Source organism: Cyprinodon tularosa, unplaced genomic scaffold (assembly GCF_016077235.1).
Source record: "Cyprinodon tularosa strain WSP-4 unplaced genomic scaffold, ASM1607723v1 ctg868, whole genome shotgun sequence".
Lineage (NCBI taxonomy): Eukaryota > Metazoa > Chordata > Actinopteri > Cyprinodontiformes > Cyprinodontidae > Cyprinodon > Cyprinodon tularosa.
Window position 1 is genome coordinate 69,673 of NW_024039638.1, and position 24,843 is coordinate 94,515.

Consider the following 24,843-nt stretch of genomic DNA (forward strand, 5'->3'; position numbering starts at 1 on the left):
ATTGATTATTTATTCTCCAGGTGCAGTTTTTTATATTGTTAAAACACTTTACATTACAGTATTTTATTGTTTATCTTTTAACTCTTAAGTTGTATGTTATTCTTATACATTTTCTAAGGTTTGTGTGACCAATTTTTAATCTCTGTTAAACAAACCAGTTAGTTTAATTAAACTATTTCTGAGAGGAAATGTGTTCAAATGGCTAGGCAGAATTATACATAAAGCATGTAGTTCCTCTGGGTTACATCTTAGCACCTTTTTAAAAGGTACAGGCGTACACCACTAATAATATTCTAAAAGGTCCTTTTAGAATATTATTAGTGGTATACGTCTGTATTAGAGCCTGTTTGTATAGCTTTTTAACAATGTTGATTTAAATGGCATTATGTTTGAACTTCTGTACTTATTTAAAAAATAGATCCACTGGGGAAAAAAACTGTTAAAATGTATTATCAGAACCAGAAATGATGTGTTTACATCAGTGATAAGTGAATGTAAAACTACCACAGACACAGTTTGATTTACTTTGAATGGGATAAAGGAATCAATGTGGAACATAAACCAGCTTTGAACTAGACATTAATTATGAATATGTAATGAAGAGGATCCATACAACCTCTCTTGTTGACCAATTGCTCACACACTTAACTTTTGTTGCATTATGACTCTTAATACTAATACCTTCATGTTGCCTGTTACTCTGAATGTGATTACAGCCTCGATTACAACCACATGACAAAGGACCAAATATTGATAGAGAGAGTTTATTGATGTTTCTCTTACAGTATAGGATAGTTCATCAGAATCCAAACTGTGTTTGCCTTACATCATGCATACAATAAACATATCAAAAAGGCCCATTAGTAGAGACCTGTCATTACATTTTTGTGTTTTTTTAAGGCATACTGCACAAAATATATCACGTTAAAGCTTTCATCTTGCATTCAGGCACAATCAATTATGTTCCAACAAATATTAACTGGGACAAAATCAATTAACTTTGGTTGATATCTGGATTTATAATTAATGGTTAATCAATTTTAATTTTTTGCACATCACTTCCAGTCACTATTATCAAATAAATCATTTAACCTGTTGGAATGACTGCATACTAACAACACAAAGCCACACCACTTTACAAGAAGAAAATAACTGATTAAACGACATGATAGTAAAAAGGCTCATTACAAGCAGGTAATAACTGAAAGTCAATTGCAAAACCAATAAATCACGATATAGGTCCCATGTTTGGGTAAATACTCAGTAAAATCTCAAATACAGGCACATCTAACGTCTCTTGTTCTTTTTTACTCATCGTTTGTAGCATCATTCTGCCCTCAACCTTTAACCTTCCAGTCGGCCGTTTGAGATAACATGTTACTTAACAATCGGAGAAGAGGAAAATCATCAAAAAGATCACCTTATGGACTAACACCGAGTAAAGCTGTCTTGAAATATATCTGTAAAGACAAATAACCCCAACCAGCTTCTTTTAATTTTGAAAATAAAAACAAGTGCAACCTTTTGATGTCAATCTGTAAGTTTTGCATCTCTAATGGTAATAACTTCATAAATTGTTGTAGTGGATAAAAAGGTAAGAAACTCTCCAAAGTTGTTGTCATTTTTTAAAAACCTCAAACCATAAAAGGCATTTTCCATGAAAGCAAAAATCTGTTTTTAAAAAAAAAACAGAAACCAATATCTCTCTAGATTTAAAAAGGTTTTGTCAAAGTGCACAATTGGGGCTGTTATAGAAACACAATATGCAACAAAAACATCATCTACATACAAAACGGAAAACAATAGTTATATTCACAGCAATTTCTCTGTTTTACCGCTACAGATTTGTATAAAAAGGTCATAGACAGCTTCAGAGTTTTAAATCCTTAGCATGAACTCTTAACCCTATGTGTGAGGTATACTAACGCAGCACACCCTAACCAGGCAATGACCCATCCATCCAAGGTTACCCAGACTAACGTCCCTGCATGTCAATGCTTAAGTGAGAGAAGCCAGCCTTAAAAAAAGAGCGTGGGGTTGTGGCGCTACAACGTGATGACAAACCTGCTTGGCTCCAACTCATCCGCCCTGTCTGAGTCATAACATCAGTCAAACATCCAAACCTATCACTCACTCACACATCAGCCAATCAGAGCAATCCTTGAGGTTGTTCAAAAAAGGTTCCTAACGAAAACCCACCCACATGCCCTGTACACCAATAAGCTAACAGTAATACTAATCAGACACACCAAACAATATAACATGCTCTTATAAAAAAAGAATCAAAAAACAAGTATAAATTAAAGGAATATATAAAAAAATGATCATAATAGAGAACACAAACGGTACTGATGAAAATAAACTGAGTTGATGAAACACAGTGGATCAGGTGAAGGGACACAAAGTGAAGTGGGATTAGAAAACTGAAATAAAGTGTAGCCATCAGTGACCAGTGTTTAATAATTTGGTGGGGCTTCTCTTTAGAGCTTCTATGGAGGACATCTGATACTGGTGCAGCACAGCTGGTTGACTGTCGCCCACATTTCGGCTCATATACAAACTGAAGACTAAAAAAACAGTAAATTTTTATTTAAATAGATATTTGTAATCAGTGCTGGGGTGTGTTCTGATGTATTTAAACACCAGGAACCTTTTAATAGGGTATATCTTAGTGTGCTTTTGAAAAAAAAAAAAAAAAAGTTCAGATCAGCATTCAGGATTCAGAGTACTACAGAGAGCACTGCTACAAAAAGATGTAAAGAAATAATTTTTGATTTAGACTCATTTATACAGTATGTGTGCTGTTTAATAGATGTAGATGTCTAAGTACAGTTTGGCTATCTTAGTGTGTCACATGTTGCTTGTCTGAGTTTCTGCGTTTAGAGTCATGGCTTATTTTTTTCAAAATAGCGGTGGATGGTTACACATCCGTGGTAGCATATTGGCCGGGGCATGCCTCGCTCTCCTGTCAGGTCTCCTGTTGATGGGTCGTAACATAGGATTTTATCCGTGGCTTCACCATTTTCCCCTTGGCCACCGAGGATATAGATCTTTCCGTTAACTACAGACATGCCACAACTCTCCTGTGAATATGACAAAAACAAACATTTCAAAAGGCTGCTTGAGTTTATGTAAAATATGTACACAGTTTGCACACTGACTCTGAAAAGATCAGAACCTAACCAGTCACCTGTTTGGAAGAGGTCTGGCCCACAAGCATCCAGTAGTCTTGTGCCGGGTCGTAGCAGTAAATGGACTCCGTAAGGCCACCGCAGACGTAGATCATGCTGTTTAGGGACACTGCTGTGATGCAACGCTTAGCGATGGGGATGCTGGCACGGAGTGACCAGCTGTTAGATTCTGGATCGTAGCACTGAACCTGTGGCATATAGTTAAATTATTGGTAAAATATATATATATATATATATATATATATATATATATATATATATATATAAATATACAAAACTCATAAAGAAAATATTTAATAGAAACAATAATTTTTAAACAAAAGTTATAAAATGCTGAGAATATGTGATTCTATATTCTAATTAACAGACCCTCATGAGCTGATATAGATTAGTTTTTTCACTCTGAAGGTTTATGTTGTTAGGGCCATGGAAAGGTCATGATCAGGTCTTGTACTTTTTTTTATTTTCTCAAGTTTCAACCATAAAGTTCAATTTATTTTGTTAGGGCATGTGGAACATGACATATACATAAAAAGTAACATCAGAAGCCATTGAATTTATCCTCTGAATCAGATCTTTATAGAAGCATCTCTGTCTTCAAAGAGAGCAACGATTCCTTTGAAATGTTTTTACCAGGTTTCAACATCTAATAAATTTAGCCTGTTCTTCCCTTAGTGGCTTAAACTCAGGTTGAATGGATAGCATATGTGAAAACCAATTATCAGATCTTGCCAAATATTTTTATGCTAGGCTGGGCTTTAACAGGACCATTATAACAAATTACAACGACGTGAAGATTTGGAACTTTAGTAATTTGCAGCATTTTTCCTTTTTGTCACTCATGATTTGACGAATAACTAGAAAAGCAATCAGAGAGCACAGATCTCCGCCAAGCAGCAAATTTTGCCCCATATCTTGACTTACATTTATAGCTAAGACTTGCAAATGATCTGGATCATTACCAAATATTATCTTCCCACCTTCTTCATTCACTCTTTTCCTATTTGATCAGCAGATTGAGACTTTGAGCGAGGCAAGGCTCTCCTTTACTAAGTTTTTTTGTCCAATACTTCTGGACTTTTTTTCAGTCTGATGCTGAGGTTGTTAATAGTAACCGCTACCACTCTCTGGTTGTTCTGACAAATAATGTTAAGCCGGGCATACACTGTACGATTTTTTTCCCTTTTAAGGCCGACTTTCCAGTCATGCGAGAATCTTTCCTGATTGTGCGTCGTGTAGTGTACAGGGGTAATGAGGGGCGATCAGCCTCTCACGACCAACTCCCAATCAGGAATTGTGAGGTCGGGAGAAAATCAAACATATTTGAAATCCAGTTGGCCGTCGTAGACAAATCGCTCAGTGGGCGTGCACAAACAATGATTCCTCTTCTTCCTCTCAGAAGAAAACAAAGAAGCATGGTGGGGGTGCGAGTGAAATGGAGTTCTTTCTGTAAAACTGACAGACCGTAGTAGCCACGTTAGCTCAGCCATGTCTTTGTCTATATATGTCGTCGTCTTTTCTTTTCAGGGCTTTCAGCACACAAACTTGCCCAAATTGCCAAGGCAGTGCATTTCACTCTAGGGCGGCTTTATATTCTTCTTCTACTAGTTTGGCTTCTGGATAGACGCGTCTGAGTAGCTCCATCTCACTGCGGAGCTGAATCCCACGTGGATTTTAGACGTACAGAGTGAGCAGGTAGATCGCATCAGAGCGTCGGGTCGCACAGTGTGAGAACATGCATCGTGAGGTGTGAACTCACACTGTATGACGTTGTACAGTGCAACGATTGAAAAAAAAAATCACACAGTGTATACCCGGCTTTAAAGAACCATTAAAAAAAATTCCTACATCCGGATTATGATGTGGATTATCAACGAGTTTTAATGGTTTTCTTTGGACTGAGGTGGACTGATCTGTTGATATTTTTTCAGGTTATTCTGTACAAAGACAGACAAACGGGTAACAATAAAACCTCCTTGGCGGGGATCAAAAGTAAATCATTCAGATCCTGGAGAAAAGAGGCTCCATCGAAAGATGTTGAAAGCTTGGGATATTGTTGTATAACAGATGAGGGTTGTGGATGTTATGTAACCAAATTGTGAAAAGTATAAACAATCTAAATGCCTTTGCAAGGAAGTATTTATCAAACATCCTCCACTATGTTCTATTTCTGAGATGGAACCATTATAACTTTAAAATAAGAGGCCTTTTGGCATTATTTATGAAAGTCTTTAAGGTTGAAGCTTAGTAAAAGTAAAATCTGCCAACATTTTAGATTCCTCCTTGTGTAATGAAAAAAACTATGAGCTGCACAGACAGGAAGGCACCCATCTTTGTATTATCGTCCATCAATCACAGGCTGCCAGTCTGACCTCCTTAAAATTCTTTTTTTAACGTAGGCAAACATTTAGCTACTCGTTAAGATTACATATAAGAAATACTTCCGAGGAAATTTAGGATTCTCAAGAAAGGCTCTCCATAATTGACCAGAGCAGTTCAGATCTTCAGCAGACATCTCACTTCACTTAACCAGAACATAGGATAAATATGCTTTTTATCTGCTTAATAATAAAATTGAAAATGTATTTAATCATTGTTTAGTCTTAGCTTTTATTTGTCGAACTATATCATTTTTGGCCAATCCTACATTAGTTTTAAAATCCAGCTCCTTTCAACATCTCTCCAGCATCCCAGTCAGTTGATTTCTTGTTCTGTTTCTATTATGAATACAGCAGTTTAGGAAGGTTTGAAAGGTTTTGTTGCAACATGTTTTATATGAGATGCAGATCTTGATTCAATAAAAAGTCTCTGAACCAGATCAGGCCTGCAGATACTGTCTGCAGTGAATACATTACATGAAAGAAAAAAAAAAGATTTTTTACTTACAAATTACTTATTTTATTCTTATAAATTTTGCAAATTCAAAATTAGAGACAAGGAAGAAGAAAAGGGATAACAGCATGTTCCTTCAACTTTTTTCAAATCACTCAACATCAACAAACCAAATAATATGATTGAAATCCTCTTGTTAAAGAGAAAAGACACTCCTGGCACCCTTTTGTGTTTCTCCTGTGGAAGGGAAAGCACACAGATGCTTCTCACCTTGTCTGAACAGGTTTCATCATCTGGCCCTCCTCCGATAACATAGAGCTTGCCGCTGCAGCTGGCCACAGCTGGAGAACTGACAGCCTCTTTCATTGGAGCTACTTCTGTCCAGCGGTTTGAGAAGGAATCGTAGCACTCCACACTGCTCAGGCGGCTCTGCCCGTCATATCCACCAACAGCATAGACCTTAGGGCAGAAATGCAGGAAATCACTTAAATACAGTCATGTCTTTGATGTGCAAAAAAGCCAAAAAGCTTTAGTTTAAGGAAGGATTATGAAACGTAGTTATTATACAAAAAGGTTGCTTAATATAGGAGAATAAGAATTTTGTGAGCCTAAACAATAGCGTCTAACATACGCACATAAGAAACCAGTTAGTCAGGTCCACAAGATGAATGACGTTCTGCCACTAGATGAAGATGTATTCTTGTCCTTTTCTTAATGTTACAAACCTAAGTCTATGCGTATGTCACTGAGAACCTACAACAACAAATACCAGGTATATAATACTTTTTTTTTTCTTTGAAGTGTGCTCACTGAGCATAGAAATGTTTATGGCCTTTCAATTCTTTCTAAAGGAACACTTTTTTCATTTTCACATTTGAAAACATATTTCTCCTCATAGAGGTATTATACTGTCAACCTGAGCAGAGGGGGAACTCAAGTTGAACAATGAATCATCCGATTAGCATTTTTCAAGATAAAACTCTTTAGGCAGTTCCTCACACTTGGGGGTGAGGGGGGGGGATCAAATACACAAAGGTAAGACTAAAAACAGAAAGAGAAAATGAAGAGAAGCAGGCTAATTCAAAAGACGGAACATACTGGGCCTTACAGCTATTTGCATAAATCTCCTGGGTAGACCAACTGCCGCTTTTTCAACCCGAAAGACAGTTTATTAACGGTCCTCATAATCCTAATCAGACATTTTTTTTCAACCATGCTTCCAGTTTTTTTTTTTGTTATTACTCTGTCACAAGTACAGAGCAACGAAAGGAACTCTCTACATTTAACCCATTCCCTTGGGGAGCATTGGGCTACCATTGTGCAGCGCCCGGGGGAGCAGTGTGGGGTTAAGGGTCTTGCTCAGCCGCCATTCCCCTCCAACAGGCCACACTCCCCTCCACTCCCCCTGCTTCCAACAGAATGTTTCAAAAAACAATACACTAATGAAACGGGCCTGTAAAAAATTATGGTACCCTTAGAAAATACTGAACACTATGTGAGCAAAGGGACATGTTAAATCAAAGTGTGTCCATCCATTAGCACTACAGCTGTTTAAAATCTTTTAATCAGTCAGTGGGCCTATATATAGGACTACAGGTCACTATGCTGTTTGGTGGCTTGGTGTGTACGACACTCAACATGGACCAGAGGAAGCAAAGGAAAGAGTTATTTTAGGGGATTAGAAAAGAGATTATTGACAGGCATGTTAAAGGTAAAGGCTATAAGTCCATCTCCAAGCATCTTGATATTCCTGTGGGACTGTAGCCAATCTCCCTGGATGTGGCTGCAGGAGGGCATTTCACAAAAAATCAAAAAGAAAGATAATATGATTGGTAACAAAAGAGTCCAGAAAAACTTCAAAAGAGATTTAAGGTAAACTTCAAGTTCAAGAAGAATCAGTGTCAGATCACATCATCCATCATTGTTTGAGCCAAAGTCAGACTAAAATTTGCCAAACTACATGTTGAGAAGCAACAAAGCTTCTGGAGGAATGTCCTATGGACAGATGAGACATAAATTTAAGTTTTTGCTAAGGCACATCATCTCCATGTTCACAGATAGGAAAATGAAGTCAATCAAGAAAAGAACACTGTTCCTACTGTGAGATGTGGATGAGGCTCTGTTTGCTTCATCTGATACAGGGTGTTTTGAATCTCTGTAGGGTTCAATTAAATCTTAAAACTATTAAGGGATTCCAGAGGAAAATGTGCTGCCCAGGTTCAGAAAGCTTGGTCACATTCACAGGTCATGGGTCTTCCACAGGATAATGACCCAAAACACACAGCTAAAAACAGCCTTCTATGAGCCCTGAGATAGATTCTATCTTTGAAAGGAGCTGAAACATGCCATCTGGGGAAAAAAGCAGCCTTCAAATTGGAGACACCTGGATCCGTTTGCTGATGAGGAGGGGACCAGAATAGCTGCTGAGAGGAGCAGAAGTCTCATTGACAGTTACAGGAACTGACTGCAGTGATTGCCACAAAAGTTTGTGAAACAAAATAATAGGTTAAGGGTACCATCATCTTGGTCTAGGCATGTTTCATGACTTAATTTTTTTTTAAATCATCTGGTTGAAGCATTTAATGTTCATCCACAAACCCCCTTGCTTTAAGTGCTGGCAAAAAGGCACAACTATAAAGGGACAACCTAGATGAGTTTAACAAAATGAAAAACGCAGGAACATTTCCTATTTAAAAAATCTCAGAAAAAGTGAGAAGTGAAAAGGGAGAAAGAGACTGATAAATATGCAATAAAATCCATGATCAATCTAGAAGAAAAACACATTGGCCACCCATTTCACTAAATACTTTGTTGATGTAAGACCAGTCTAACAGGAAAAACAAGGTTAGAAGTTTAAACTATAGTGTTAAAAAGTATGTCAGTAAGATCTGTGTGCATGCAGTTAATAAAACAGGCATGTAAAAACGTTTTCATTTTCTACGATAGAAATAAACCGGCTGGAGAGTTCTGGTGGAGTATGGAAGCATATACCATGGCTGCTTGTTTGTGGTATGTGGGCTTGCAACAAAGCTGCCCATCAAAGGAGGAAATTAAAGACAGAATGAGGAAATGACTGGGGACAACCCCCAGGGGGAGGGGGAGGCAATTCCTCAGAAATACATCAAAAACGCACTGAATGGTAAAGATACAATTACCCACATAGGAGTAAGACCATAAAAACACTGAGCCAAACATGCAAAGAATGACAAAGATGTGACAACTAGGGGAAGAAGAAACAAAAATCTGTATTCTATTAAATTCTCTAGTTTTAACAGATTTTCAAGAAAAAACAACTATATCTAAAAAATAAGGAACTGTAAAAGAAAACAAACCTACAGTAAACCTCCTGGGATAGACTTTTTTCATTTTCAGCAAGTTCCTTTTTTCATCAACTCATAAATATATATCTTATAATATCTTTATGATATTTTCCTACATATTTTCTATAGTGCCTAAGAGAAATGCTTTGTACTTCCAGTTAAGCATGTTGTATATATATATGAAACTATTTCATCTTGTGCATTTATAGTTAAATAGTGTTTAATCCGACTTTATATCCAACAACCATTTCTACTGTTGATTATTTGCCACATGAAGACCACCCAGCTGATTGTTGTGGGAGAGAAAAAATAACTGCTTCCTGTGACAAGGCCATCAGGTATTTTTGATGTTGTCTTGAGGTCGTAGGAAAGAAGAAAAAACCCTCAGACACTAACAAACTAATCTCATAAAACTAGATCTATGACTCCTCAAACTATAAATGGCTCAGTATCATGCTGTAGCTTTCTAGGGATACCTGAACTTGTCACTGCTCAGCATGTTTGTGTTTAAGTATAGGTTTGCTACAGCATGTACATGTCTGACTTAGACTTAGACTTCTTTATTTGTCATTTTGTATGCACAGGGTGCATACAGAACGAAATTGCGTTACATACAGCTTATGAACGTTGCATTGAACGTTATGTCTGTAAGAGATATGTAGTTTTAAACATGTCTGTACAGTCTGTCCATTCCTATTCATGTTTGCTTATATTTTTAATGCTTATTGCAATTATTTAATACCAATTTTCTCAGCCTTCTTTACATAGAAATAGGCATAAAGTTATCACAAACTACGCATCCTATCAGTTTTCCACCTTTTTGTTTGCTTTTTTTCATCAGATACAAACCCCTCTCTGGTCTTAACAGTTTCTCAGTCTCTCTTATTGGATCCATTTCCCTTCCTTAATAAATATTTTACTACATATTTTTAGAGTGTCAGAATGACACTTTGACATGTTAGTTTGGTGCACTTAGAGACATCTCAGCTCCTTCACCAGTGATCTATGGCTACTGCTGAGGCGCTTGTAGCATGATATAGACAAATGATTCAGTTGGTTCTTAACTTGGAAACATGAAGTGCTGGCACTCTTCCTGTGAACTCACACTGCCCTCAAGGAAGAATGTCCACCTGCTCAGTATGAAACTGTTTAAACAGCAACAAGATCGCAACACTGTCCACCAGCAATCACTGATTACAAATCAGCTAACAATAAGAATTCAATTTAAAGGTATAACTTTTCAGGTGCAATCCATATGTTGTCAAATATATGAAGTTGTCCAGAATATAAAAATGTATAATTAAAACTTCTAATATAGCAAGAAAAAATTATTATTGCTATCTAGACTCTTGTTTATCATCAGATCGTATAAATATTTAGCCTTTTACTAAAGATTTCTGTGCAGAGGAACAACAAGTTATTCTAATTTTTTGAGGCCCTTCTGAGGGGCAGGGGGTCCTATTTGGGGAATGACGGCCTCCTGAGGTGCAGAGTTCGAGCCCCACTCCCACAGACTGCCACTCTGGGTCAATGAGCAAGATCCTTAACCCCACACTGCTCCCCGGGCGCCACACAATGGCAGCCCACTGCTCCCCAAGGGGATGGGTTAAATGCAGAGAGTTATTTTCTCCATTGTGAGATCAATAAAGTTTAATTTCTTTTCTTTTCTTTCTTTCTTTCTTTCTTTCTTTCTTTCTTTCTTTCTTTCTTTCTTTCTTTCTTTCTTTCTTTCTTTCTTTCTTTCTTTCTTTCTTTCTTTCTTTCTTTCTTTCTTTCTTTCTTTCTTTCTTTCTTTCTTTCTTTCTTTCTGTCTTTCTTTCTTTCTTTCTTTCTTTCATCTTAAAATCTATCTTAATTAGTTTACATCTAAGTTCATGTTAACCCTCAGTTGAACCATTTTAAATATCTGAGACAGGATGCCATTCATATTTTCTGAACATTATGTAAACACGCAGATTTGCCACATGCAAAACCTAGAACATTTAATTTCCTAACATGACGGTGCATGGTTGAGGAAAAACAATTGCAAGAGGACAGAAAAATCAAGCTTGTTTGATTCAAAAAGTTCCAAAGGTGTGAGAATTAGTTCATACAGGAACTTCATTCTAAACATATTCTATCTGTGATGCGCAACCTTCATTCTAAAGGAAAATCATGTCCCTCAAAAGAACAGCTTCCTTTGTGCCACTGCTGATGGATGTTTCAGTCACCACTTATACAGAAAAGCCTGGAAGAAACCAGCATGTTAAGCATGCAACTTATCTTTAAAACTTAGGAAACGAAAGCAGCTGAATTATTCGGTCGGACATCCTCATACTCTTTTAGCTTAGCAAGTTCTTCCGAATTCCTAAAGCCTACTGGAGTGACATGAATCACAACAGGTGAGAAGTAAGTATGGTGAAACTCTGCCCCCCACTACGATTTCTCTGAAGAATGCTTTACTGGCTTCTGTGTAAACAAGGACTGCAGCCTCTCCATAACATCTAATTACTGTACTATTTGGTGCATATGCCAAATCTTACTGCCATCCAGATGAGTTGCATGCAAAAACATGTTGTCTTTGATGTTGTGTAAACAAAAGCCTAACATCCACATACAGACACTTAATATCATGTTCTGCTTCCTGGGTATACCTAAAAGCCCCATTGGAGTAGTTAAAGTTGTTGTATCTCACGCAAATAATCCCTTGCAGTGCATGTGGGATTGTGCAACTAGGAAACCAGTCGGCCACATGCTAGGTACCACTGTGGTGCAAGCTACAGCCAAAATATCAAGCTGTAATAAAAAAGAAAAGAGTTGAAAATCTTACACCGACACGTGAGCTTCATGTTTTATTTACCTTGCCAAGCAGGACACCCATCTTGTGTCTCCAGCGGCCTTTGACAAGAGAAGCCACTTTGATCCAAAGGTTGAGCTGGGAGTTATACAGCCACACATCCCTGCTGTTAATCCGGCCTCCTGTAGGCACAACAAAACACTTTTGATACAAATGTGACAAGATTGTGCGAAAAGAAGAGCAGGAACACAAAGAGGCAAACCACTAATACAAATACACCTGCAAAGCTTACCAAGGGCCATGTATTATTCAACATATTGGCCTCCAGCACAAAGAAAAAAGGACATGAATATTTTCACCCAGATTCATCAGCTGACTACTAAAACAGTGAGACAATTTTCAATTCAGTGTAATATAATTAGATAGAGCCTATTTAAAACTGTCATAATTTTTAACCCTAAAGAAAGTAAAAAAAAAAAAAAAAAAACTCAAAATAAATGAAAATCAATGTTGATAACAAAGTCACTACGTCACTAGGTTTGCTTTCAACAAGTTCAGACATGTGGCTGTAGCCTCTCAATGGGGAGGCAGCATTTAGTCTAAAGATAGGGTTCTACCGAAACATTAGATATTTTCAACACCTTCTATCATTTTAAGCCGGGTTTGAAGTTATCTTTTATGTATCTTTATGTTTTATATTAACAAAACTATTGTCATTTTAATGGTAAACCACAAAGAGCCCTCACTAGTCTAAAAAGAGATGTCACAGCAGGTATTCAATAAAAATAAAATCTTAACAAAGCAATAATTGTATCATATAGAACATTTACAAAAACACTAGATGGGTGGGTATGGTTAGAACAAGTACATTTTCCTCAAAATGGTATTTTCCAATTCTTGTTTGCCCTATCACGCTTTGAAAGTGTTTGCCACCAAATTCTACACTAATTGTTTATGTGATCATCAATTTCAAATAGTAGTCAGTGATTCAAAATGACCCGGAAGGCAAAGTCACAGATAGAGACACAGGAAGGAAAGATAGTTGCAGCATGTGCCTATTTAGTAATGTTCCTGATAATAAAAGTGCCAGACAGTCTGCTAGCCTTGAGGCTATGTTGTTGATTTTTTAGGATGAAATATGTTAATGATTGCTGAGTGACTTAAAATAGAGAAAGGAATTTAGCAAGGTATTTTTAAAAAACACGTCAAACCTTTGACTGATAGATGTCCCAATATAATAATCAAAACATTAACTTATACTCTGCTTTTATGCCAGTAATTGGCTGTAATTTGTAACTATACATGAGGCAAGCTTATGTGTACCTTTGGATAGCAGAAAAAAATGCTCTTATATTACACTTATTCGCTTTAATGGCCTTTTATCTGTAAGTTGGCACGCTTCCTGTCAATGGACAGGGAAAAAAAACAAAAAACAACAGCTTGTATCTGCAACTGAGCCAAACAAAGATTAAGCCCACAGGCTGCAGCTGTGCTGGGTTATGGATTAGGGACTGCATTTGTACCCGTTTCCTGTGAGAAAAGGGAAAGACATACAGGAAGGAGGAACGTACACAAATGTAAATAGAAGTATAAAGGACAAAGGGGAAAACTACACCAAACACAATCAACACAATCATACCACCGAGAAAAAAAAGTGGGGCAGCGAGAATCTTAGGACTATAAACAAGTTATGTATATGTAACGTGCGTGTCAGTCATAAAACTTTGGGGGAGGAGCACTGTATGTTTTCAAGCAGTCTGAGAACAGATTTATAGCTCACATGTGAGGACTTGGCACATGGACAGATTCCAGCACATTCTTTGCTTAGAGGGACACTTTTCCTTATTTCCTCTCATTTTCTCTCCATTTTCTTATGCTAAAAAACTTTCTTTTAGCTGTAATGTTGAATAACTTTTTCACAGAATGTGTAAGCACAAACAGTACTCATAAACTCCCAACCATTTCCATTACTCAGTTTTCTTAAAATAGTTATACAAACATAAAAAACTGCACCACTGTCCACATTGCAATTCTAAAGTAAAACTTCAGTTATTTGAGCTGAGATGAAGATTATATTTGGATTTAATTTGAAAAAAACAAAGCAGGTCATAGACATGTCTTACATAATCCAAGTCCCTATTTTTCCCCTCAGAGGAGGTTTAAGCTCTTTTGGCACACATTTAATTTAGGAAACCCAGCTGTTACCAGGAAGTCTTTAGAGCTGTGATATTTAGGATTCTCTTTTGTTTAAAAACTATTCACTGTACAATCTGAAGAGCAGGAAAGTGTATCTAGAGCCCTCTGAACACAAGACTCTGTGGATGCAGCTAAAAGGGAGATAAACTAAATAGTTAAGCAACAGGAAGATTGAGCTGACAAATAAAAGCGTCTCCTAGCACTAGGCCTAAAGAGCTCCAGATGTTTTCAGCTTTTCCTGCACAGCTGAAACTGTTAGGGGGTAAAAGTGACAGAGGGCAGAACTGACCATTAGCTTTCCTGCCAACATTAAAAACACTGGATGGTGAAAAAGCAAAGCCTTAAGGATGTATAGATATAGTTTTAGAGTAACATTGTCCTTTTATGTATGTTATGAGGTTTACCTTACTACCAAAAAAAAAAAAAAAAACAGGAAAAAAAGGTAAAGACCTTCCTAAATTACCTGTAATTAAAAATTCTTTCTGTTTGACAAATTGCTGAGTAAGTGAAAACTTTGTTAATAAGTAATTACAACAATGTAATTCCCCTTTTCTTGTACCACTCAGCTTGCTTATATTTTGCACATACAAACTATCAGTGCAGGGTGTCCTTTTTTAGTGATATAAGAGAAAGAAGTGGAGCCAAACAAATAAAAGAAGAGGTATTATAAGAGGTAAATATTTAGCAGTTAAACACACTCAAAAAAGTAGTAAAGAAGAGACGAAATATCAAGCTAATATCTACTACAATGCATCAACTTAGACAGGATATCAGCCTTGTCAGAGTCACAAAAATCATTAATATTTTCATTGTTATTTATGTCTACCAGGAAATTCGTAGCCACTCCAGGTCAAACTTTCAGGTTAATAACAATAGCAAAAAATAAAAGCCTGGGACTCAACTCTAAGCCAGATATTTTTGAATTGATGGATAGGAAGCAAAACATCTTCAAACTTGGAAAACAAAGTCAAGTGTTTTTTTTTTTTACTTTTTAAAAACTTTTTTGAAATGACTTTGACCTGGATAACTCAGAATCCTCACCAGCATACAACAATGGCAAAAGGTTAAGCTAAGCTAGGAAAATAAGAAAAATAAGGAAACCCTGTAAGACTCCAGAACTGATGCCTTCCCACTTTGGTTATACGTGATTTAAAGACTTGATAAAATACAACTAATAAAACAAAAATAGCATGTTCTCACCAGACACTAAGATGTCATTGCGCAAGGCACAGACGGCGTACTCTGACTTGGTGAACTCAGGCAGTTTTGAGAGCGACTTCCATTCTCCTGTTACTGGATCATAGCAATCATTGTAGGGCAGGTTGAAGCCCCCCACTCGCTCACAACCCCCAACCACAACAATCACCTCTGAGAAGCCAGTTGACCTGAGTAGAGGACAGTAGGTTAAGTTAGACATAAAAGTATTGATTAAAACAGTGTTACAGCTGTATAATTATACAAAAGACAACATCAACTTTTTCCTTATAACATGTTAGAATCATGATTTCTAATTGAAGAAGTATGCTTAGCAGGAATTCTTTGCCATCTTCCCCTTGAGCACATCTTCAAAGCAAAATTTAGCTCATTATGGGGAAGAAAAAAAACTTAAACTGACAAATACACAAAACTACAGCTATGCATGTGGGAGAGAGCAAATCCAACATTGGCCGGTGTTGAGAGGATTAAGCTTTTAATTGTCTATACCAGTGGCGGCTGGTGGAGTTTTCTCCAGGGGGAGCTTTACATTTAAAATAGACCAAAAACCAATCAAAGGTATATTAAGTTATCACACCAGTATATTCATATAAATGCCAACAACAAAAAACATTATAAAAACACATTATAAAATAAAAACACAATTTCATGTACAGGTGTATTTTTTGTACATAAATCTTGCCCTTCTGAGGCTTTGTGAAGGCAAATCTGTGTTTTGCAAGGTCCAATAGTGTGTTACAAACTTAAAAAAGATTTACCAGCTTAATAGAAAAGCTATTAATCAGTTTAATATTTTTTTAATATATAAAACTATTTATTTTCTGACTGTTTATTTAAGAGCAATTATGCAAATTAACAAACATCTAGAAAAAGAACACTATGTTATATTATTTTCCCATGTAAATCCCAGATTGTTCATTCCTCTTTGCCTTTTCTAAAAAGTGCTTTAAATCAGTTATAGCTGTCTTTATCCATGCTGGGTCAGATCCCTATGTTTGAAAAAGGGACAGTTGAAAGGCAGGGAAAGCAGAATCAAGCATTAGTCTTGCTTAATGCAGTTAGCCGAGTAATGTAGCTAAACCAGGTCCTGGAAAAAGTGAACCGTCTCCATCTGTCTTTAAGACTACTGATTAATTTTAATGTTCAGCTGATCAGTTCCAAACGCTTTCACCTCCAGCTTATCTTGGTAAGTTTGATTTAAGGGAGTTCACTTCCAAGCTGTCAATCAGCCGCAGTACTACTGTGACGACGGTTCCTGTCAGAATAGGGCGCAGCTCTCCTGCGCCCCCAGCTCTCCTATCCTTTTACATTGCAGAGGAGCTACTGCTCGAGTACAACTTTTAAAGAGAGTCTATGGCCAAAGATTTTTGTGCCCCAGGGCGGAAATACGTCACCAATATGACGACAAACAAAACAGTTTAAGTTTTCATTAAAGATTAAATATTTATCTTGCACACGTAAAAAATATATAAATATAATTCGAAAAATTGTAATTTTATAATTACATTTTTTGTTGTTTTTTTAATGTCTTAATCAAGGTCATTGGGTGGTGGGGTGCCCTGGCGCCCTCTATTGACCAGCCGCCAGTGGTCTCTACGTCTAAAAAGCATTAGCTACATCTGTGTGTGTGCAACAGATCAATTATACATCTGCCAGCTCTGAAGAAAGGAAAGGCTCTGGTATCCACACAAAGCCAAAAAAACAAGCATCTGTTTTGATCCCCATTTGGCCCTCTAGGCAAGACAATAAAGAAAGGGACCAACTGCCTAACTGGTTTGCTGCTATGAACAACCCAGTCTGGATAATGACAAAACACCTGAAATTCATGTTGCTCAGCCTTAATAACTGACAGCTGGCACCAGTCCCAGTTTTGACAATTCACAGAGTTCAAATTACCAATGCAGCTGCACTGCTTATTATGTGAGGTAGCCCACCATATGCTCTTGTTTTTAAATATCGCATTTAGTTAGCTCTATCCTTTGTCCTGTATTAGTGAGTCCAACTGGACACTCTTCCAGCAACAAACAGATGAACCATCAGTAATAAATGAAACTTTGGGAAATCTATGAACGGTGAACAAACAGGAATGTAAGGAAAAAAAAAAACATCCAATGTGAGCTTTGACAATGGTAGAAAAACAAGACTCGATATTTTCATTTGATTGCTAGTTCTTGCATCATAATGTTTTTTTTAAACAGCTGTCTATGTTTGAACATGCCTTGCCTCCATCTATCATTTACATTTCAAGACAGAGCTACAAAACAAAGCCAAGGGAATGCCACACTTCTTCTCTCTCCAGCACAATAACACCCTGTCTGTGTCTCTGTGACAAGCAGCTACAACAACACATTGGCAGCTGAGAGCAACGAGTTTAGAAGAAACTTTTCTTCACGCTGAAATAGCGAAGAAAAAAAACAAAAAAGAAAAAGAAACAAAAACAAATGACTGACAGATGAGATCAATCAAGATCTTATTTCTCTGGAAATATTACTCATTAGAAGTCATTACTTCCATAGACATACATATCCAAGTTCCCTGCACCTTCCTCATACCAAAGGATACAAAGATTTTTCGTTACCTGCGTGGGCGGGTTCTGGGTGACATCATTTCATTTCCAAGGACATGGTAGCGCCTAGCCTCGTGGAGAAGTTGGTAGCATTCTGGAGCATTCTGGATGAGCTCGTCTCCCTCCACTGTCTGGACGAAGTAATTGGGGTGAAGCAGGGGCAACCGAACGTGCTGCAGCAAACTCTTCAGCATGGGTCGTCTCAGTTCCACATTGTGGTACACCCATCTCATAACTGCCTCAAACACCATCTCCTCCTTACTGACAGACAGGTCTTCTCTGCAAATATAGTCTTTCAGCTCTTCAAGGCGTAGGTCAAGGAACTCCTCATGGTGTGACACCTCTGTGAAGTTGGCTAGCGCGTAAGTCTTGCATTGGCTGGCAAGCTGCTTGAGAGAGTGAGCATCTGCAAAGCGTTGGATGCCAAGACAGTTGCATGGGTCCAGCTGGTCTTCCAGGAACTTTGCACAAGCATCCCTAAGTGTAGTGATCTGGAAGAGGTTGGCGGTTTCAAAGAGGGACTGGACATTCTCAGTGGTGATCCTGGCCCGGCCAGTGTAAACATAGTTGAGGAAGGACTCCATCGCTTCGGCCACAATCCCGTTGATTTCAACTAGCATTTCTCGGCTCTCACGGTGATCATTGCAGAACATGGCTTTGAAGTAGGAGGAGCAGGCACAAAGAACAGCACGGTGGCAGGGAAACTCGCGTCCCTGCACACTGATGATCACATCAGTAAAAAGGCGGCAGTCACGAAACTCATTGAACACCTTAAGAATCTCCTCTGAATGTGATGCACCAGAGCAGAAGTCAAAGATCTCGCCTATTTTGTATTCAACTGGCATTACCTTGAGAAAACAAAAATAGATTCATAAATATGACAGAAAATTATGGTTTAGACAAAACATATTTATATTTAGAAAATTCAGTACCTTGCGTTTGACAACCGGCGACTCTTTGGTGCCTGAGTTGATGTTGTTTACTCTTCTTCCCAAAATCAACACCATGGCTACCACCTTTACCAGACACGCTCCTTAAACTTATGGGTGATCTAAAATGATTAAATTAGCACAGCATTAAAAAAAAAAATGCTCATATAAAGTATCCATGTCGGTATTAATCAGGGAATGGATTGAAGAATGAAGAGTCAACAAAAGCGAACTTTTTTACCAAGACACATTAGAAACTAAATTTGACCCAACTGCATTGTGATCATCAACAAAGACTGAAATTTAATTTCAATTTGTCTATTTAATAAGATATAATAGTCTTGAAGTCATTTCTGGATATGAATTGGGACTTGTTATTTCCATACAGTGCTATAAGATGTGCTTTACACTACAATCAGTCATTCACTCATTCATGGTGGCAAACTACATTGTAGCCACAGCTTCCCTGGGGCTCACTGACAGAAGCGAGGCTGCTGTACACTGGTGCCACCGGGCCACCATCAGTAGGCAAAGCAGGTAAAGTGTCTTGCCCAAGGACACAACGACACTGAAAACCAGAGCCGGGGCTTGAACCGACAACCCTCTGATTGCAGGGCAAACTCTTGCATCCAACCCCACATTTAGATTAAAGTGGTGCTTAAGAAATAAACTGAACTTACTTATAATTCCATTATTTATTTAGGGAAACAAAAAAAACAGCTTTAATCTTACATAAAAAGCAAGGTTTTTAAGAGGCAAATGTGAGTGCCATAAACACACCTAGCTTTCTATGGCGTGCTCAACACCTCTACAAAACAGTTGTGGCCTGGAGCACAATTTCTGGGAAGAGAATGAGGATGACAAAGAGGCAGAGGCAAGAAAAAAACGGTTAGAGGCCAATTTACATGTCAGTCAAGTTTGTGCTGAAAGAAACTGAAGAGGGATGCTATCAGGAAATATTTAATTAATGCAGACTGTTTCTTTCCGGTAACATTTTGTAGATAATTGTATTTTGCATCATGTTTTCTTTTATATGTAACCTTTTGTTGTCTTTTTTTCTAATATAGAACTACTATTACATAACAAAGGTTTCACAGCCAAGAACATGTAGTTTTTTTTGCAAAAAAGAAATTAATTTAGAATAATCTCAATCTAAAAAAAAATGCCTACGGCTAAAGCGCCTCTTTTAGATTTAACAAGAAGACAGGCCTTAGTTCCAGTGAGGTAATTTATCTCTTTGTTATTTTTAACTTGTTAGACTCAACCCATTCACGTGTCTTATTTGCCAGCAGCGCAGTAGCAGCAGGCCTCTGTAGTCAGACACATTACAGGACAGGTTTAGCCAGGAGGCGTCTGACATTTGCTTTGTTAATGCGCTATACCTCAAAGGAAACAAAGAAAACATTTCATATATAGAAACACTGACCTAAAATAAACCTGGTATCTCATACTTAAACAAATTGAATTCATACCTCTGTTAAAGTTTGTATTTGGAAATATAAGTATGTAAAATGCATAACTTTTCTCTATAAAAATGATATAATATGTTATTACTGCTAATTAACTTAAGTGAGTGCAGCTGCGCGGACGGTTGAGCAAACTGGCGGTTAAACAAAGCCAACATGCCTCGCGCCCGACTAACACAAAAAAAAGTTAGCTAAATTCTTGTTAAATAAATATAGATTTTAATAAGAAATAAGCCTATTAAATCTGTGCAAATAGAAAAAAGTGTTTTTTACCTTTAACAGAAGCTTCCAGATGCGGCCTATGTCTTCTGTTATGAGTAAAGGAAAAACAAAGGGGGGAAAAAAATATTAGAAAAAAAAAACTGTTGAAAAGTTCGCCCCTTCTTATATGATATATTTAATCGAACTGTTATGAAAAATACGCCAAAATATAACACAAACGGGACATCCTGACGTGATACTAAATACTAAAACAAAGACTCTCAACTACCTGATTCTGTTGTAAACAGAACCCTTTATATAGGCTACATCTGCTTGTCAAGAGAAAAAAAAAAACGTTCCACAGGGCCTACGCAGTTTCTAGTGATGCATTCTGGGTAATGCAGTCTTTGTGTCCTTTTTTAAACAGAGATGTCTTGGACAAGAAAACTACGGACCCCGTGAGGCACCAGTTCTCCACGTGGCTTCCCTTTGTTTGCAAACAAACGCCAACTATACCGGAGGAAAAAAGTCATAACAAAACAGGTTGAAGGAAAGAAAGAAACACAAAAATCGATTTATGAGCCATTTAAGCAGTTATTATGTAAAAGTGTAGTTGATCGTTAGCCATTCGTAGTTTTAAACGACCTAAAACTAAAACATGTTTTTTGAGTAATAACATAGTTATAAAGCATATAAGCGGTTAACCCCCCCCCCCCCCCCCCCCCCCCCGCGCAGGTGACAAGGAAGGAGGAACTTAGTTGAAACAAAGGATGTCATAACTTCCAGCTAATGTTGCAAAATACTGTTTTTATACCGGATAACCCTCCACTTTCAACGAGCAAACTTGAAAACCTGACAGAAAAAAACTGAAATGTTAGAACTGTAAATTCAGTCATATGTTTATATTACTGTTTTATTTATTTATATATATATATATATATATATATATATATATATATATATATATATATATATATATATATATATATATATATATATATATATATATATATATATATATATATTTATTTATTTTATTATTTTTCAAAGCTGCACTTGTATACTTGTGTAAACAAATTACAAATAAATCTGTCTAAGTCTAAACCTTCAAATAGGACTAGGATGATAGGTAATGAACAAATTGTACATTGTTTTTTTTTTTGCTTTTTTTTTTTTTTTGAAGAATCCCTAAAAGTCCATGTTGCAATAATCAAGATTAAGAAACACCTGCCGATCCTAAAAAAGCAACTTAGAGAAAACTAAAGTTGTTTTTGCAAATAAAACAAATATAGGTTAAGTTTTGTTGTTGAATCAATCAAGGATTAGAATGATAGAGCTAGAAATGCTGGCAAATGTTAACACCTGTAGAATGTGCTGCACAAAGGTCATATGCCAAAGGTTTAGAAAACACCTCTGCTCTTTTCTTGTTGCAAGCAATAGCAGAAAAGCTGTTAAACAGACAAATGTGTCCCTCTGCTGTTGAGTTGCTGAAACACACAGATTGCCACCATGACAACCTTTTTTTTTTCAGTTAACTGAAAAGAAATGAAGGCTATAGTAGTCGCGGGTTTATTTCTAAAACAAGTTGATCAAGTTTTCTTTGGGTGATCAACTGTAGTATACTTTCTTTGTAGTCTTAATCTAGAACTAGAGAAATAAAAATGTGATTTGAAATTGTGTCTACGAAAACATTTGATCATTTAGCATCCATATATTACTTAAGAGTGACAAATTGACAGAAAATTTTAGATACAAATTTTTAGCACTAAAAGGAAACATTAATGGCCAAAAGAAATTGCCAAACAAAAGAATGTACAGGTGCTGCAGGGATCATGACCCGGATTCTTAGAACATGAACAATTTGTCATACATATTTTGTTAATCTGATCATGTAGGCATTAAAAGTTTAATTGGGATATGTTTAAAAACAATAGTTCAACATTATAGTTGAACAAACCTTATCAAAACAGACCTTTAGGCAACAAGTTCCCAAAAACTAGGCCGTAAACCACATGGTCATTAGTCTGCATAGTAGGTAGCTCTTCATGATGAGGTGTTTTCCCGGTTTCTCCTGCTCCAGTGTAGCAGAAGTGTGAGACTTTCAGCAATCTCGCGGTACCTCAGACCATACAGGTAAGGAGCAAGTGCCCTAGGCAGCAGCATGAAGATATTAGCATTGACTGTACTGATCCAGACGCGAAGATCTTGACTTATGTTTTTCCTTGGAAAGATGAAGAGCTCCAGGGCAAAAACAAAGCCAGGGGCAAAATAGAGCAGAAGAAGAACTCCGTGGACCAGCACTGTGACCCGAGCCCTAGAGAAGCGGCTGTGCCAGATTCCCTGCGTCCTTGTCACCATGTACAGGCGAATGTAGCAGTAGAGAATGATAAAGCTGCAGATCAGTGCAGAAACAAAGAAGTACATGTAGATCCCCTCGACGGCCTTGGCCTCAAAGAAACCAAAGGAGATGAGAGCCAGACACACAGGTACTTTCCCATGGGGACTCTCGTCCTGCATCATCATCATCAACGTGAAAGGGTATATGGCGCACAAGATCCACACCATGCCCAGTATGCCGTGGGTCTGGGTTGGTGAGAGGAGGTTATGGTAACGGAGAGGCCAGCGCACTGCGGCAAAGGTGTCAACCACCATGAGAGTCACAGTGAGGATGGCACTGCTGTAGGCTGTGACAAGGATGGCGGTGAAAAGCTCACAAAGGAGCCAGGGTATTTTAGCCTTCACAGCATTACCAATCAAAGTGACCTGGTTGAGGGTGAGGAAGAGAATGTCTGCAGCCAGGGTGTTGGCCATCAACAGGTAACGGGTCTCTCTACGTAAAGGACGTGATAGAATAATGCACACCAGGACAACGGGGTCTGCAATAAATGAGAAGACAGTGATGACAACGCTGGGGATGATAAAGAAGTGAAGATGCCAGTGCTCCATGCTTTCAGTCCAATCCTTTGTGAGGTTAAAAATGACTTCGGACGACGTCATTGCGATATTGTTTTGGAGGGGAAACACGGATAGATGATAATGGGGATTTATATGGCCCTGCACCTTGTCCAGTTACCTCCTGTTGGGAAAGAACATCGGAAATTACTGTAAATACAGGCGCATAATAAAGTCTAATCCAGAAATACATTTTGATTGTTATGCAACATCTCATAGTTGAACGACTTAAAATAATTGTATAAGAAATAAACCATTTTATAATGCAATTCATGTCTCCTTTTTATATCCTGCTTGCAGCAGAAATTACCTTACTAGGTGGACACCATAAAGTCAATGTCAAACATAAACAGTTTTTGAATGACTATGCTTTTGCAGCAATAGACACTTCTCAGTTCTTATAGGTCATCCAACTATATTTCATAGCCCATATAAAACTAGGTTAATAGAGGTAATTATGGAAATCAACAGTGCGTGCTTCTCGCCTGCATTCAAATTTAAACCCTTCATAAAAGGGGACTCTGTAACTCGTACATGTCTAATGAAAAGAAATGCGTATAATTAATAGGGCTCTAAAAATGAAAAGGATGATATAAGTTGGTATCAAACATGCCAAATCATAAATTTCATAGGGCATTACTTATAAACAATAGATTTCATAGGTCAGAATGCAAACAAGATATAAATGCCATTACCGTTCAGACAGGTTTAACACCAATTCAGCTGCCTGATATAATTCTTGGTAACAACAAATCAGGACGTTTTTATTGATTGAATGTGGGTATCTTACCTTATTTCTAAGACAAAATGCCGCTTGTGCTGCACAAATCAATGATCATCCATGGTACAACCTCTCCCACATGCTGCCTCTATCTCACAGATTCTCTGTTGACTCAGTGATAAGACAGAGATGCAAAAAGCTGAAACCACTTGTCAGTCACATAGTAACAGGGTGGGACTTTGTGCTTTTACCTATTCCTATTACTGTTTTTCCCCTCTTTTCAGCTGATTAAATCTTATTTTGTGCTCAAAATATTTTATTTACGATTACCCAAGATTCTATTTGTTTTCTCTGAAGATGGCAAATTTCCCCTGCAGCATTCAACGCCTCATATATATTTATATATTCAGTCTGCATGAGTTAAACTAAGGTCACACTAAACCCATCACACCTCAGCATGATGACGCCACCTAAACTA

The 24,843-nt window shown here is 37.4% G+C and overlaps 2 protein-coding genes and 1 pseudogene across 3 annotated transcripts; 1 reads left to right on the top strand and 2 right to left on the bottom strand.

Annotated features, from left to right (window-relative positions):
* Positions 1 to 748: 748 nt before the first annotated feature.
* klhl24a (kelch-like family member 24a) lies at positions 749 to 21,021 on the bottom strand. 2 transcript variants are annotated; one of them, XM_038273301.1, is made up of 9 exons: positions 20,765 to 21,021; positions 19,806 to 19,865; positions 19,029 to 19,147; positions 18,109 to 18,944; positions 15,516 to 15,700; positions 12,183 to 12,301; positions 6,294 to 6,482; positions 3,191 to 3,379; positions 749 to 3,083 (listed from the first exon to the last, which is right to left on the bottom strand). In XM_038273301.1, the coding sequence occupies exons 3-9, from the start codon at positions 19,101 to 19,103 to the stop codon at positions 2,886 to 2,888; spliced, it is 1,791 nt and encodes a 596-aa protein (XP_038129229.1). In that variant the 5' UTR covers positions 19,104 to 19,147; positions 19,806 to 19,865; positions 20,765 to 21,021; the 3' UTR covers positions 749 to 2,885. The 2 variants fall into 2 exon arrangements, with proteins under 2 accessions (XP_038129229.1, XP_038129227.1); XM_038273299.1 differs by lacking the exon at positions 19,806 to 19,865.
* LOC119775361 lies at positions 10,689 to 10,793 on the top strand (annotated as a pseudogene).
* A 1,271-nt stretch (positions 21,022 to 22,292) lies between the features above and the next one.
* On the bottom strand, positions 22,293 to 24,558 carry LOC119775351 (probable G-protein coupled receptor 148). Its single transcript, XM_038273283.1, has 2 exons — positions 24,435 to 24,558; positions 22,293 to 23,768 (listed from the first exon to the last, which is right to left on the bottom strand). The coding sequence occupies exon 2, from the start codon at positions 23,687 to 23,689 to the stop codon at positions 22,736 to 22,738; it is 954 nt and encodes a 317-aa protein (XP_038129211.1). The 5' UTR covers positions 23,690 to 23,768; positions 24,435 to 24,558; the 3' UTR covers positions 22,293 to 22,735.
* Positions 24,559 to 24,843: the final 285 nt, after the last annotated feature.

What these genes read in the sequence shown, in the direction of transcription:
- klhl24a (XM_038273299.1), bottom strand. Translation starts at nt 19,103, where the DNA reads ATGGTGTTGATTTTGGGAAGAAGAGTAAACAACATCAACTCAGGCACC. An exon ending in CGCCGGTTGTCAAACGCAAG is followed by an intron (nt 18,945 to 19,028) that starts GTACTGAATTTT and finishes TGTTTTCTCAAG; the next exon opens with GTAATGCCAGTTGAATACAA. An exon ending in CCCAGAACCCGCCCACGCAG is followed by an intron (nt 15,701 to 18,108) that starts GTAACGAAAAAT and finishes TCCTCTACTCAG; the next exon opens with GTCAACTGGCTTCTCAGAGG.
- LOC119775351 (XM_038273283.1), bottom strand. Translation starts at nt 23,689, where the DNA reads ATGACGTCGTCCGAAGTCATTTTTAACCTCACAAAGGATTGGACTGAA.